A 17,661-nucleotide genomic window follows, 5' to 3' on the forward strand; every position below is an offset into this window, starting at 1 on the left:
ACACAATGCATTATTTAATGCGCATATGGCCACGTGATGTTCTGGACCCATATGATAATTTTTGAACCAACAAGTGGCTTATTGCGTGCTTAAAATTCGAAGTTTCTAAAAGCTCAAGTCAAAGCCTTCAAGAACATTTACCCAAAAAACAAAACATTTAAAATAACTGAGATCAAAGCCTAAAATTTTTAGAAAATATCGAATTAGTGATATTTTAAAAAACATAATTACAAAAAAATAATAAATTTTATGAACATTAATAATTAAAATCTTAAAATTTTTCATGAGTATGTAGTTATTTTTTGAAAGTTTCACCGGGGTATGATTACCCCTCAAATTTTTACCAAATGAAGAGGATCCCCTTCGGTCCAAATTTTGGACTGGAGAGTGTTGTTTGGGTCTGTGAGACTCACCACAGATTCCGTTTCGATGATCCAAACCATTCATTTTGTCGAGCACTCCGTGTATTTCATCCACACAAAAATTTAGGTCGATCTGATAACTGTAACTTATTCAATTTATTGTGTTTGTCACTAAAAAATATATGATTTATTTTTAAAAACACAATTGTTGTCTATTTTTTAAGTGAAAAATTGAACAAATTACAATTACCGGATTGACTTAATTTTTTTTATCGATGAAATACACGAAATGTATGACAAAATGAACGGTTTTGATTATTGAAATGGGATCCGTGGTAAGCTCTACGGACCTAAACAACAAATCTAAACTGAAGAGGATCCTCCTCTTTTACGAAATTAATCTTATCATTACAAATTTAGCTTTTCTTAAAGCTATGGACAAATTTAAATTGACTTTTAAATTTGTAAAAAAAAAACGGTCAAACCAAATCAAAACCTAATTTGAAATTGAAAACTACGGTTGACTTGATTCTGATCAAATTTGTTTTCAGTTCCATTCGAACTTGCCGACTTGGATACATAGACAACCCATTGTATTGGGTACAATACAACCATTCGGATATATAACCCATCGTATTGAATGCAGTCATATAATTTTATAATTTGATTTAGATTTTACTGTAATTTTTATTATTTTCATTTAAATAATTTGGTCATTACACTTCTGATTCATTTTCAGAATGGCCAATCTTTGACTTAAAAATAGGAAAACTTAGACCTCGTTTGGCAAGTTAATATTTTAGTCAAAAAGTCAAAAAATTACTAAAAAGGCCAAAAAGCCTATAACCTATACCAAAAAGTTAAAAATTTCCTTTTCTCTATACTTTTTGCATATCTTTTTGTAAAAAGCCAAAAAATCACCCCAAACATACTAGTTTTTTTACCTCATATTTTAGCCAAAAAGCCAAAAAGTTACTAAAATAACCTATTTCCAAACGAAGCCGTATACTTATTGTCTAATAGATCCTATAATAATTAATGACATTTTTCATCATACACTAATAAAAACGTCACTAATTATTAATTTTCAGCAATAGTTTGAAAATTGTCACAAAAAATATCATTGATTATAAATTTTAGTGGTAGTTTAAAAAAAATATCACAAAAAAAGTTATTAATTTTTAAGTTTCAATGATAGTTTGAAAAATTCGTCACAAAAAAATCACTAATTGTAAATTTTAACGACAATTCATAAAACCATGACAAAAAAAAAAAGTCACTAATTGTCAATTTTTATGCAAAACGTTATAAAAAATTATTTTTAGCAATGATTATCCAATAGATCATATGATAATTATGACATTTTTCATCATATACTATTAAAAAAATCACTAATTGTTATTTTTCAACGACAGATTGAAAATTGTCATAAAAATGTCTTTAATTTTAAATTTTAGCAACAATTTAAAAAAATCGTCACAAAAAAAGTTATTAATTTTCAACTTTCACCGACAGTTTGAAAATTCGTCACAAAAAAAATCACTAATTGTAAGTTTTAACGACAATTTATAAAAACCGCGATAAAAAAAATTACTGATTGTTTATTTTTATGCAAAACATCACAAAAAATTATTTTTAGCAACGATTGTATTAGACCTTATTTTCAATAGGACTTAATGAGAATTAAATCCAACTATTAAGACCTGTTAGTAAGTATCATGATATCAATTGCAAGGATGGACCTATCTAAAAAATAATAATTAGAAGGATGGACAAATTTATAAGAATGAAACAGATATACAATGAGAGAAACCCACCTTAAATACCTTAATGTTCCAATGTTTTGATTTCCTATTCTTGAAATCAAATTCAGATATGACCCGTGGCGGTTGACTAGACCACCGTCCTTCTGCATGATTGGTTGCTTTTGATCCACATCACCTGTTTGTGCCACCTAGACATCCACATCAGCTTCATCTTCTTCCTATTAGGTAACTTCCTCTTCTTCCATGCTCCCACTGGTCCCACCACATGAAGTGTTTAGTATTGATTCAAACTCAGTAATATTGTCATAAAAATTAACAATATATATATATATATATATTTTACACACCGATGCGGCACACCTATTATGTTAGGGTAATACTATATTAACAAAATTTGTGGAAAAAAAAAATCAATACATAATGATTTATTTTATTTATATCTATATTTATTAAAATTATTAAAAGTCAAAATAGCCATTATTATGATATATAATTACAAGAATGCTGTGTTATTTTAGCCTTAACAAGTAATGATAAATAATGTTCTCAAAAAAGTAATAGTAAATAAAAAAACTATACGAAATGACGAATAGAGCATCACCACATCATTCTTGTGATGTGTTATACTTCATATGAAAGATTTTTCCCTTCAATTTTTGTATATAATGTACAGATATCATTCTTGAAGTAGGTCTTATTTTCAAAACTTTATTATTACATAACACATCAGTAAAATTTTTATATAAAATTTGTTAGTTAGTACTATATATATATATATATATATTTTTAACAGGATGTTACCTCTGTTAGGTTGGGCAAGCCTAGGCCTTTTGATATTGGGACAGTCCTCTTCCTGAAAGTCGCCACTTCCACTAGGCCTTCTCTTTAATGGAGCGTTATTAGCATTTTCAACTCCTTGGGACACAACAATCAAATTGTCATCTTGGGATGCTTGATGATCATTCCTTTCAAAATCTTCTTTGTAAACCAAACGAACCCCACATTTTTTAACAATTTCCTTACAATCCCATTCAACTTTAAATTCTTCACCCTCATTTAAATTCTCCACCATTGAATCTAATAATTCATTTCGGAGTGTCAAGTAGATCACTCCTACATTTTCGGATTTAATAGAAGGGCATTTTGTCGTCCATGAAGTAAAAAGTATGGTCTTATGCCTCATATTAAAACAAAGAGGATCCAATACATCCTCTTCTCCGATTGCAACAAGAGCAATAGCAATTCCCAAGAACCTGCTATTAAACTTCAAACATATTGAAGACTCATTATTACTTTGATGGTTGAACCACTTCGGGATGTCACTTCCAGGAAATATAATTCTAAATTCGTGTATATCACGCGAAATACTTCCCTGTACAACGAAGATTGGTCACAATGTATTGTGCTTAAACCAGAGAGAGAGAGAGAGAGAGAGAGAGAGAGAGAGAGTACCTGAAATAGATTTGAAATGAATTCATCTGTTAGGACATTGCTTTCCTTATTTTCAACCAATTTGAAGCAATTCAAAAAATCAAATATTTCAATGTCTTTGTATAAGAATGGACTCGCTATTTTTCTTAATGATTTGCAATGACGTGCCACTATAACACTAATGTCTGAAGAAAGCTCTGGCAATTCTTGAAGCATTTTGCAATTGGACAAATATATCTCCTCCAGCAATTTAAGTTGGCTCATGCTTGAAGGTAAACTTTCAAAATCGTTTCCCTCTAGATCTAATACTGTCAAATAGCGGAGCCGACAAATTGAAGACGGGAGTTGTGTAATCCTTGTATAGTCTGCATTAAGTTTCTCTAAACTGACTAGATCACCAACTTCTTCAGGCAGTTTCTCAAGTTTTGAGCACCCACGGAGCATTAAACTTTTAAGAGCTTTTAACTGACCAATGTTGTTTGGAATACTTGTCAAGTTTTTACAACGTCCCAGATCCAAGCTTTTAAGATTGGTAAGATGTCCAACTGGTAATGGCAGTTCAGATATACCGGACCCGACTAATGCAAGCCTTTGTAAACATTTGGTATGTTCAAAGCTTCCCAACATGTTTAGTTTTAAACACCCACATGCATAAATAGTTTGAAGAGACTCCAATTGATTGCCACTTGGAAGACTCTCAAGATTTACGCAGCCACTCAACTCGATGCGAACAAGCCTTCTGAGAGATCCAATGGATGGATGAAGATTAACCAAATTTGTACAACCTTCAAGATATAGGCTTTCAAGATTTGGAAACTTTTCGAACTCTGGGGTCATGGTTAGAGATTCTGAGTAACTGAGATTCATGGTCCTTAAGTTGTATAGAACCTGTTGAGGAAATAAAATATATATATGTATATATATGTTGTTATGGAATTCACATATTATTTGGAGTAAACAAAATGCAAAATTATACCTCTGTTCCCATCCATAGTTGTTCAATGTTGCTATCAGTTATGTGAAGTTCAACAAGATGCATTGGTTGAAATTCTGAAGGCAAACATCTCAAAGGGTATCCACGCCAATCAAGATACCTTAAATTGTTAGGAAGAAATTTGAGGTCTATAGAACGGAGAAAACAATGAATTATGAGAATTCTTAGGCTCCTCATCTTTGCAAAAGCTTTACCTCTCAACTTCAACTCTTCTGGAAACCCAAAATCCTTTGGATCACGATTTCCTAGGTCAGGATACTTCATAACTATGCCTTCCAGCTTTTCTGTTCCCTAATAACCACAAGTAAATAACAAGACACAAAATTGAAGGATAACAAAATTATGCAGAACTTTTCTTAAATATGTTTAAAATGTTCATGCTTTTCTGTAAAATCTCTTACCGTATCATTCATCAGTACGTGTTTTATATCTTCATAAAGCCACAACCTACTGCGTTGTCCAGGCTCTTTAGGTGATTCTTGGCGAACAATATTTCTCCCCATTTCTTGTATCAAATCATGCATAAACAGCCTACCGTGTGAAATAATTATCAGTGACTTTTCAACTAGAAGCTCTATTGCGATAGTGGGTTGGAAGCCAAAACTTTCTAGGATTTTTGTTACATCATTTATGTATTTCTGTTTGAAAAAAAATGCAATATCTAGGAATATTTCCTTATCTTCCCAACCCAATGCATCGTAACTTATTTTGAGTACTTCTTCAACTCCTGGAAGAGGACTTCGTTCTAATCTTTTTAAAGCACTTTCCCAGTAAATTTCTTTTCGATCATGAAGAAAAGAACCCAAAACTTTGAGAGCTAAAGGAACTCCTTTACAGTACTCCACTGCACGATCTAGGAGGTTTCCATAACCTCCTATTTGCTTGTCTTTTCTAAAGGCTTTTGATATAAGGAGTTTAACAGCTTCATCTTTTTTTAATTCATGAACCTTATATGTATGTGTTGCGCCACATGTGTTTAACACATGCAAATCTCTAGTTGTTATAATGATTTTACTTCCAGAACTGAACCAATCATGCTCTCCAAGCAGGTTTTCCAAGTCTATCGATTCATCCACGTCATCAAGAACAATGAGAACCTTTTTACGACTTATAATCCTCTTTATCATACTTTTTCCACTACTGATGCTGCTTACTTTTCGATCTTTCTCTATCAAGATTTTAGAAACGAGTTGTTCTTGAAGAAACGTTATACTACGTTCTTTTGAAACAGCTCTAACATTCTCAATGAAGCAGCAACCATCAAATTGCCAAGAGATACGGTCATAAACAACTTGAGCAATAGTTGTCTTACCTATTCCACCCATTCCCCATATCCCAACGATACGAGCATCATCATTCCCTAAACCTAGCAATTTTATCAATTCCTCCATATGAGAATCCATTCCAACTAGGCCTTCATCAACACTTGAATACACATTTAAATAATCAAAAATTTTCTCGACAATTTCTTCGATAAGCTTTGATTCAGACCTGTTGATTGAGAAGAACAATAAAAGAAAATTCATGAATCAGAACTCAAACAAAGAAAAGTGAGTTAATTTTGCTCATTTCATTTCAAATATTTTGGGATGGAAATCATATTCTAAGAAAAGGATCTAGGATAGGTAGTGTGGACAATTTTCTTATAACAAAAACTTGGTCTTGGGAATGTGTTTGAATTGGGCTTGGCAGATTAGATAAAGTGCTGAAAATGTTTAAGTTGAATAATCAAATCAACAATTGCAGACATTGCTCCATTACCCTCACAAGTATATTTTCATTTCCTATACAATAATATTTAGGACACTTGTGTTTTCATAGGCAGTGCATTCACAAGTTCAGTCCAACTCTTCAACTTTTCAACTTTCAAAATTTCCCAATTTTCCGCTACTAGAACGAAGTATTTCTAAACCTATCCTACGCATCCTTGGCATGTGTGACACCGGCCCTTCTAAATCAACAAAACCCGAACTATATATGGACCTAATTCCAACTGTAGATACGTAGGCACCCAGTAAGCTAGGTTCAACTTTCAATTACCATCTGCAGATTTGGACAGCAATGTTTTATAAACCTATGCAATTGCAAACTGAATTTACCACAATTCAAAAACATAATAATAACAACAATAACATAATTAATATGTTGGGATTAAAATTGATCCACAATCAGAGAATTTAAGTAGCAAAAGGTGCAGTAAGGTGCCTAACACCTCCCTTACTCCTAACCGTAAACTCCTGATCCTGACTCTTGTTTCTTAGACCAAAATTTGGAATCATACATTTTGAGTAAGTGTTTTCACATAAAGGGATTAGTAAATCCAGAACCTTATAAAATTATTATATTTTCATTTTTCACTAAAAAATTTCATTTTTCGTAAATTTGTGACTCTTTCAACTGGATAAATTCTTCCACTTTGAGCCAAATTCTAATGAAAATTATACCTTTATAACAAAAATAGTGTAAATTACAATTTGTCCCCCAAAGTATGGTCATTTTCCCACTTTGGTCTTTAAAGAAAAAGGATTTCCCACTTTGATCCCCAACCCCAAAAAAATTGTCTAACTTAAATAAATAAAATAAATAGTTTCTCCCAATTACAACTTATTACATCATCCACCTCTGGCCTAGTCTTCAGAATGCCTTGGATACTAAATTGAGATTCAGTACAACTTTTCACGCCCAAACTGACGAACAATCGGAAAGGACAATCCAAACTTTAGAAGACATGTTAAGAGCCCATGTCCTAGATTTTCGAGGTAATTGGAATGAACACATTAATAGAATTTCCATATAATAATAGTCATCAGTCAAGTATTAGAATGGCTCCATACAACATTTTGAAAAGCGATTGCGGTCGCCGTAACGGTTGCGGTTGCGGGTGTAAAGGCTGTAGCGTAACGGTTGTGGTAACCAGAACCATGATTTTTTTTTTAAATTTTTTGCACAATTTGAAGAAATCTTACCGATACACATTTTTTTTTTCCCTTTCAAAATCACATTTATTGAGGTTTAAAATAGATTTTAATCAATTTTTGTTAATTTTTAAGTATGATCTAATATACATATTTTCAAATCACTATAAAAGAAGTTTTTTACATTTTATTTCAATAGTTAATAACTTTAAAAATAATTGATTTTAAATGTTTACAAATTATTTTGACCAATCCTTGAATTAATTGAATAAAAAATATTCACAATCATTAAATGATTATAAAAATAAAAATTGTGCCATAAACAAAAATTATGTTTGAGGCATTTTTTTAGACAACACTTTACAGCTAACTAAATAAAATTATTTACAATTAAGTATTAAATGAAATGATTATAAAAATAAAAATTGTGCCATGAACAAAAATTATTTTTGAACTACTGATTTTATTTTTTAAAGACATTTTTTAGACAACACATTAACAAAATAAAAAATATTAAATAAAATGATTACAAAAATAAATGCAACCATTGTTTATATATTTTTTATTTTACATGCTAATGTAATGAAATAAAAATTTAAAAAAAAATCATATAAGATTTTTTCTTTGGGTTTAGATTACTTGAGTATTTGTTCTTTTTTTTGTAAGCTTTTATTATTATTTTTTCTTTTTGGAAAGGAAACTATTTAGAATATTGTAAAAGGGTGTAACGGTGTGTAATGGACCGTTACAGCCGTTACGGTATCGCTACAGCCGATACGTAACACCGAAACAGCCATCACATGTGAATTTCTGTCACATTGCTATAGCGGCCGTAACAGGTGGCAATAACCACCACAACTGCTACGTAACGGTTGCGGCCGCTTTTTAAAACCTTAGCTCCATATGAAGCCTCATATGGGAGCAGATGTAGACCTATGAGCAAGGTTTTAAAAAGCGGCCGCAACCGTTACGTAATGGCATTACGTAGTAACAGTTGTGGTAGTTACCGCCACCCGTTACGACCGCTTTTGCAATGTAATTGAGATTCACAGGTGTGTCAGGCATAGCGGCTGCTATAGCGGTTGTAACGGTGCCGTAATGGCCGTAACGGCCTGTTACGCACCGTTACGTAACAGTTTCGAATTGCTTCTTTCGAAAAAACACAAACAAAAAAAAAAGGTTGAAAATGGGGGAAGAGAGATAGAGAGAGAAGAGGGAAGATGAAAAATATGTTATTGATTTGTTGAAGCTGTAAGACCTATGCTATTCTATTCAACTACTATCACTCAACCATTTTGTTTGTCTGTGTCTATCTATATATTGTTTGAAAATAATAATATAAGTGTGGTCATTATCTATTTGGCTTGATTAAAATATATATATATATATATATATTTAGGCTTTTATTTATTCTTTTACTTTTGTCATTGTTTATCTTACATATAATAGTTAGTGATTGATTTTTTGTATAATATAAAAACATTAATTATTAAAATAAAATGTAAAAAACTCAGTTTATAGTGATTTAAAAATATGAAATATATTGGATCAAACTTAAAAATTTATAAAAATTGATCAATATTTATTTTAAAACCCAATAAATATGATCATGGAAAAAAAATGTGCATATCAGTAAGTTTTTTTCAAATTGTGCAAAAAATAAAAAAAATTCACGGTTCCGGTTACCGCAACCGCAACCGTGCCACCGCTACCGTTACGGCAACCACAACCGCTTTTCAGAACCTTGCCTATGAGGTTAGAGAGAGAATTGTTGGGGCCAAAGATTGTTCAATTACTATCAATAACGTGCAAATTTTTCAAGAAAGGTTGAAGGCGGCTAAAAGTAGACAAAAGGGTTGTTTTGGGAAGATGGTAAAAAGTAACTTTTTGGCTTTTAACCAAACTTTTGGCTTTTTTAGACAAATGATTTGGGAAGTTGGTAAAAAGTGACTTTTGACTTTTTTGATTAATGTTTGTTTATGATGTCAAATCATAATAAAATGACCAAACTACCCCCATTTATTTAAAATATTTACAACTTCACCTATGTCACACATTTTGACTCATGAGGGGTAAAATTGTAATTTCACCGTTGGCTAAAAACCAGCTTCCCAAATGAAAAAAAAAAAAGACAAAAAAGCCAACTTTTGGCTTTTGCTACAAATCAAAAAAAGTGGCTAAAAGCCAACTTCCCAAAATAGCCCAAAAGAGCTATGCAGATAATCGGAGGAGAGATTGGAATTTCAGGTTGAGGATCATGTGTTTTTACGAATCTCGCCATGGAAGGGAGTGATGCGATTTGGTAAGAAAGGCAAACCATGTCCAAGGTATATTGGGCCATTTGAGATACTAAAGTGCATTGGCAAGACAGCTTACCATTTGGCTTTACCACCTAGTCTATCTTGCATTCACGATGTGTTCCATGTATCCACACTGAAGAAGTACATGCTTGACCCATCACATGTGCTAGATTTTCAACTAATCCGACTTAGGGATGATTTGTCTTAAGAAGAGGAAGTTGTAGAGATTGTGGACAGGAGGGATCAAGTATTGACTTCTAAGACTACCATTAGTAAAAGTATTGTGGAAAAATCATGCTTTTCGAGAAAGCTACTTGGGAGCAGGAGGATGATGTGAGAATCCGATATCAACATATTTTTCAAGGTATGAACTAGAATAAATAAATAAATAAATTTTGAGGACAAAATTCTTTTAGGGGGTAGAGAGCCAAACACCCCCCTAAGTCAAACCCAACCTAGGATACTTAAAACCCAACTCCAAACTTGCTTATGGGTGTAACCAAACACCACCTTTCAGCTAAAAATAAAAAAAATAAAAATGCATAATTTTTTTTCTTTCACTTTCTCTTCCGTCTTCTCTCTAACTTTCTCTCATTTTCCTTTACTTTCTTGGTGGCCAAACATCCCTCCTTTGCTCCACCCTTACACCACCACCTCAACCCACCATCACCACCACTACCGGCCATCTCACCCTGCCAAGAAAAGCTCCAGTCGGCCATTTTTCTGCCTCTACAAAAGTAGCACCAAATCAAGCTCAAACTCTAGATTTTTCTTAATCTCTTCAAGAATCAAAGCTTTAGGTTTCATTTCATGATGGTTTAGAAACTTATATTTGGTAAAAATCTCTCTAAAAAGTTTTAGTTTAATTTTTTACATATATAGAGTTAGAGATGGTGATTTCTAGATTTATTATGATTTAGTTTTAGTTGTTGAGTTTTATACTTATATTTAGTTTCTATGGATGTTTTTGCATGTAGAAAAATCATTAATTTGATTATTGATTTTGAGATTGACATTTGGGTCAATCTAGGGGTTTGAATGTGACGCAAAAATTAGGAATTTGGGTGTTGGGAAATTTATATGTTAAAATTGATTTGATAGATAGTGGATTGGGTATCTCTATGTACTATAAATGATGTTAGAGGAATTTTATAATTTATTGAAGTGGTTTTACCTAAGTTAATGGGTTATTGGAAATGTTGATATTTGATTTTTGTGGTTTAATTGGTGATGGTTGTAGTAGTTACCGCCACTTGTTATGGCCGCTATAGGTGTGTGACGGAAATTCATGTGTAATGGCCATTTCGGTGTTACGTAATGGCTATAACGGTCCGTTAGACACCGTTATACCCTTTACAATATTCAGAATCAAGAATTTAAAAAACGGCTGCAACCATTACGTAACGATTGTGGTGGTTACCGCCACCCGTTACGGTCGTTATAACAGTGTGATGGAAATTCACGTGTAACGGCCGTAGTGGTTCCGTAACAGCCGTAACGGTCTGTTAGATACCGTTACACCATTTTACAATATTTTGAATAGCTTCCTTTTTCAATAAATAAATAAATAAATAAAAATACAAAAGCACATAATAAAAAAAAAGAACAAATACTCAAGTGATCCAAACCCAAAGAAAAAATCTTATATGGATTTTTTTTTCTTTATTTATTTATTTTTAAATTTGTGGCACAATTTTTATTTTATAATCCCTTCATTTAATAATTGTGAATATTTTTTATTCAATTAGTTCAGGTATTGGTAGAAAATAATTTGTAGACATTTAAAATCAATTATTCAAAAAATCATTAACTATTGAAATAAAATGTAAAAAGCTCCTTTTACAGTGATTTAAAAATATGAAATACATTGGATCATACTTCAAAATTAACAAAAATTGATCAAAATTTATTTTAAACCCCCATAAATATGATTCTGAAAAAAAAAATGTGTATTGATAAGTTTTCTTCAAATTATGCGAAACATATAAAAAATAACGGTTCCGGTTACCGCAACCGTTACACTATAGCCTTTACACCCCGCGACCGCTACCACATCACCGCAACTGTTACGGCAACCGCACCCGCCTTTCAAAACCTTGTTTACAACTAATTAAATAAACTTATTTACAATTAAGTATCAAATGAAATAATTATAAAAATAAAAATTGTGTCATGAACAAAAATTATTTTTGAACTACTGATTTTATTTATTTTTTAAATAGATTTTTTAGACAACACATTAACAAAATAAAAAATATTAATTAAAATTATTATAAAAATAAATGCAACCACTATTTATATATTTTTCATTTTACATGTTAATGTAATGAAATAAAAAAAAATTTTAAAAAATTATATATAAAAAAATTCATATAAGATTTTTTCTTTTGGTTTAGATCACTTAAGTATTTGTTCTTTTTTTGTAAGCTTTTACTATTATTTTTTTTGGAAAAAAAACTATTTAGAATATTGTAAAATAGTGTAACAGTGTGTCACGGATCGTTATAGCCGTTACGGTAACGCTACGGCCGTTACGTAACACCAAAACGACCGTAACACATGTGAATTTCTGTCACACTGCTATAGCGGCCGTAACGGGTGGCGGTAACCATCACAACCGTTACGTAACGGTGTTTCGTAACAGTTGCTGCCGCTTTTTAAAATTTCGAGTGGAAATGAAAAATAATTTGTGAACTAAAGTGAGAATATTTTCTTAAGAACAAAATAGTAAGAAATAAGAGTTATTTACAGGAAGACCCCTAAACTATTAACTCCCTAAACTATAAAAACACACAAATAAACCTCTAAATTATTGAGAAGTAAACCCCTAAACTATAAAAGACTACAAATAGACCTCTGAACTATTGGTGTGTTTCACTGTGATCCCTTCCATCAGGGGGTCCAATTTGTACAAGGGTCTATTTGTACGATTTTATAGTTTAGAACACAAAATGATATTTCTCAATAATTTAAAAGGTCTATTTATATGATTTTATAATTTAAAAAGTCAAAATGATATTTCTTAATAATTTAAAGATACTCCATGTAACTAGTCCTTAAGAAATAACTCACACTTAAAAAGAGTGAAAGCGTAATTTACCCAATAAATAATAAAAAATGGAACTAAATCAAAGAAGCATATTTAAAAATGTAATGGTAGATATCTAAAAGATTTATCAAAATTTTTAGTCAATCTTGACTTTTGAGAAATTACGTTAATCCCTGTCATTGTAATTATTTAAACAAAATAAAAACATTAAACTCACGCTCTCTCTCATATTAGACCCACATGGTGTCAGTGTCACACGCTGATATGACACATTTGGTAAATGTTTTAATAAATTGTTTGACATGTCGAAATTTTCCATGTTAAAAAAGTAGGAGTAATTTATTACCCAATTGCTGGATTTGGGAAAGTGAAACCTGCTAAATTGCCTACTTCCTTCAAAGCTTTCTTCCAACTCTGAACCTTCTCCATCTCCATCTCCATCTCAAGCTTAGAAACCAATTCATCAAATCGTTTCCCAAAATTCCCCTTTTGTTTTCGCACTTCCGATGGATCCACACGGTAAAAAACTGGATAAACGATTTGCCCCCTCGCATCATTGCATTCACGTATCCTCACAAGTTCATCCAAGCACCAACTTGACGAAGCATAGTTTTCCGATATGATGACAATCGAAAACATTGATTCGTCAATAGCTTTGAGGAGTTCTGGCGAATTTTTTTTCCCTCTTTGGAGCTCTTTATCGTCTATGAAGGTGTTGATTCCCTTTCGATTCAACTCTTTATAGAGATGACTGAGGAAATTGTCGCGAGTGTCTTCGCCTCTGAAGCTCAAAAACACATCGTATGTCCATTGAACAGGATGAGAAGACGAAGATGATGATGATGATGATCTAATATAGGAATTGGATCTTTGGAAAGGCACCAAAGCCATTGTGAACTTGAGAGTGAAAACTTGTAGTGTAAATTGGAAATTTTTTTAGATGGTCTGGATGAGTGTTTTCTCGTGTTTTATATTAGGAATATTTGCGTTATTTGCAAACATTTTGGTCGTTTTTTTTAAGAGTATTACGAGGACTTTTTAGATTCTCCCCGAGGCGCACATAGTAGATGCCGCCTTGTCTGTCAATATGTCATTTTAATAAATTTTTAATTTTTTAATTAAAAAATGAGATTAAAAAATTTATATGTTTAAAATGATTTTTTAATTTTTTATGAGCAAGTTGTAAAAAAAAAAAAAAAAGTATTTAATTTTTTAATATAGGTTATAAGTTTTTTGGTTTTTTTAATAATTTTTTGGTTTTTAGACTAAAACTATTACTTCTTAAACGAATCAAACTTTTCGAGCTCGTTAGATTTGTCACGATTTTTGTTACAATAATTTAAACTGTTCAATGTGTATAGTTTGTTGAGTAATTTTATTCTTATAAAAAATCATATTAATCAGTTATCGATAACTATTTGATTGCATCAAATTGTTGTCAACAATTTATTTTGAAAACCAATTTTACCATTGACTGAAATATGTTTTGATTAAGTGGCTATCCATATCCGGTTAACATAATTTTTTGTAGGGATGAAATACTCAACGAGTTCTACACACTAAACGATTTGAATTATCAAAAAAGAACCCATGATGGGCCATCACGGGCCCAACAACACATTCTAATTTGATTTCAGACCGAAGGGAATCCTATCCCAAATTACAAATACAGGTTGTTTAAAATAGCGATTTGTTATTTATAGTTTTGGAGATTAAATTTTGCTATTTGAAATTTTTAATTTCATAATAATGATCATTTTTATTAATAAATTATCAAATCAATTAATAGTTGTTGATGAAATTAGAAAATTATTTTAATTAATAATTTATATAATTTTATTATTATATAGGAGAGCAGCTAAAATTTTATTTTTTTCAACTAATTCTATTAAATAAAAAAATTCTAATAAAAAAATTTTGTAATTTTTCAAATCACAATAAATAATTCATATTTTGAACAAATATCAAAGACATATTTATAATTTATTATTATTATTATTATTATTATTATTATTACTATTATTATTTAATATAATACCCCGTTTTGCAAGTAGTTTTATCGTCTTCTTAACTTTCATGAATTTTAGGCCTCGTTTGGGAATATGCTAATTTAGTAACTTTTTGGCTATTTGGCTAAAATATGAGCTAAAAAAAATTAGTATGTTTGGGATGACTTTTTGACTTTTTACGAAAAGATATGCAAAAAATAGAGAGAAAAGAAAATCTTTGACTTTTTTGTATGAGTGGTTGGCTTTTTGGCTAATTTAGTAACTTTTTGACTTTTTAACTAAAAAGTTCAGTTGCCAAACGAGGCCTTAAAAGCAAATTAATGAAACATCCCTGAATTTTAAAAGCAAATTAATGAAACATCCCTCTTATGGGTAGATGCGGATCGGTTGCGGCCACGGAACTTCCAATCCGTCATCCGTCCGCCAGATTGGTGGATTAGAAAAAATCAATCCGCATTCGTCCGCTAATCCGACGGATGTGGATTGAACGGATTGGCAGATGAATGCGAATCGGTTTGGCGGTTTAAAATTTTTTAAATTTTCAACATAATTCAACTTGTGCACTTTCTCAACAAAAAAAAAAACTACAGTCAATGACTTAATAGAGTATTACAATCACTGCATGCCTCATCCAAAGAAAGAAAGTTTAAAACTTTATCACATATTACAATCACAGCATGCCTTATCCACATAAAATATTATAATATGTGGTTATTAAAATATAAAAACAATTCAAACCACCAAAACCATGAACAGAGCAGTAGTAAAGATTGTATGCCTCTGTATTGTTACATCCATATCTGTTTTTGAAAACAAAAACCAACCAACATATATTATCTTTTTTATTTATTATTTTTAGAGTTAGATTTAAAAACTAAAATATATAGATAAATAATACATTTATTTTTTTCAATTCAAAAAATATATTTAAGTTGAAAACTCTTTTTCAACATAATATATTCAACAGAATATTTAAATTTTTTTTCAATTGAAAACACAAATAGAATATATAAACAAATTGAATACATAAAGTCTTACAAATTACTAGGGGTGCTCGGCGGTTTGACAGTTCGGTTGCGACCAAATGAACCTCAAATCCGCCATCCGTTCAAAACTAGGTGGATTGGAAAAAAAATCAATCTGCAACCGTCCGCTCGTCATCACGCATCCGTCCAAAATGCGGTGTATCGGTTCGGTTCGATCGGTTTAGTCGGATCGGTTCGGTCCAAAATCCCTCTTCACTAAAAATAAATTTCAAAAGATGTAGTTATAATTTATTATTATTATGTTTAATATAAACGAATTTTAGATGCACCTTATCATAATGTATCTAAAAAATAAAATAAATTGGCTAAAATATTTATAAAAAAAATTAGTATGAAAAAAAATTATTTAGATTTTTGTTTGTTTTTAGTGAATTATTTTTCATATTTGAGTTTAATGTTTTTACTTTTTAGATGTATCTAAAAAGTTTTTGAAAAAAAAAATTGATTAAAATATGAAAAAAGTTCAATAAAGGCAAAAGAAAATCTATCCAAAAATATTTTCTAAAAATTAAAACCAAACAAGGACTTATGTTCAAAATTTGATAAAAAATATTAACAGTCACTTAATATATAAATATTTTATTATATATAACTCACCCTTTTAATACAAACTCGAACCCTAGTATAATAATATTTTTTTATGTAATATGGTAGCTAACGTGATATTTTCTATCAAATTTTAAATAAAAGTTAACTTTAAGAATAAATTAAAAAATATTTAAGACATGAAATGTCACAGCCCAAGAACCTGCCCCTAAAGGTTCGGGCATGACCTATGCAAAAACGGACATAAAAACTGATGTACATACCGTACGGGGCCTTATCGGAAGCATATAGTATTAATATAACACAAAACAAGCATACTCCATTGAGCTAATTCTAATATGCCAGGATCTCATGCATTACATACATCATCAAAAGCGGGTAAAGTTTAAAACCATATCCCTGGATATCGTGTACAACATATACGTTTACAGTTCTAGCCTGATAATTGGGCATAACAAAAGGAATATGAGAGTTATGTACAACGTCCGTAGGTGGCTTTCAAAAAGTAGACCCATATCTTAGCAGCTTCCCAAAAATAAATGGCCTGGTATGGTACCTGGACATGTAAAGGTTGACAAAAGGGACAGCGTCAAAGTTAGGACTGACCCCCTGACTGATAACCTACAGAAACAGACATAATAGAGAGTGAGCCGGGCTCAATGAGCAGTAATACATAATGAACAATATCTGACTTGAAACTTAAATACATCAATACATAGAAAGATGCAGCATGCACATGGTTTGTCTGATTCTGCGTTTAGTTCATAATGGCCCTAGGCCTAATCCTGTGACATAAGCATGTGGCTATAAGCCCTTGAACATATGGCACGAAACCCTTGAAAATGCACTTGAACATGTGGCACGAGGCCCTTGTAATACACTTGAACATGTGGCACGAGGCCCTTGTAAATGCGCTTGAAACTTGTGGCACGGGGCCCTTGTAAATGCACTTGGACATGTGGCACGAGGCCCTTGTAATACACTTGAACATGTGGCACGAGGCCCTTGTAAATGCGCTTGAAACTTGTGGCACGAGGCCCTTGTAAATGCACTTGAAACTTGTGGCACGAGGCCCTTGAAAATGCACTTGAACATATGGCACGAGGCCCTTGAAAATGCTTTTCTTTACATGCTTTAACATTAACATATCTTAAACATGCATAAGTACATTACATGCTTGGGACATTAACATAATTGCTTTGCATGCCTTGAAACATTGACATGATTGCATAATTTTACATCG

General features: G+C 31.5%; 1 protein-coding gene across 1 annotated transcript; it reads right to left on the minus strand.

Annotated features, from left to right (window-relative positions):
* Positions 1-2,073: 2,073 nt before the first annotated feature.
* LOC114293146 (disease resistance protein RML1A) lies at positions 2,074-13,982 on the minus strand. Its single transcript, XM_082924542.1, has 6 exons — positions 13,164-13,982; positions 4,955-6,044; positions 4,536-4,844; positions 3,581-4,447; positions 2,930-3,500; positions 2,074-2,380 (listed from the first exon to the last, which is right to left on the minus strand). The coding sequence occupies exons 1-6, from the start codon at positions 13,706-13,708 to the stop codon at positions 2,256-2,258; spliced, it is 3,507 nt and encodes a 1,168-aa protein (XP_082780668.1). The 5' UTR covers positions 13,709-13,982; the 3' UTR covers positions 2,074-2,255.
* Positions 13,983-17,661: the final 3,679 nt, after the last annotated feature.

The sequence above is a fragment of the Camellia sinensis genome, chromosome 4 (genome assembly GCF_055761805.1).
Source record: "Camellia sinensis isolate YWXY chromosome 4, ASM5576180v1, whole genome shotgun sequence".
NCBI classification, from domain to species: domain Eukaryota; kingdom Viridiplantae; phylum Streptophyta; class Magnoliopsida; order Ericales; family Theaceae; genus Camellia; species Camellia sinensis.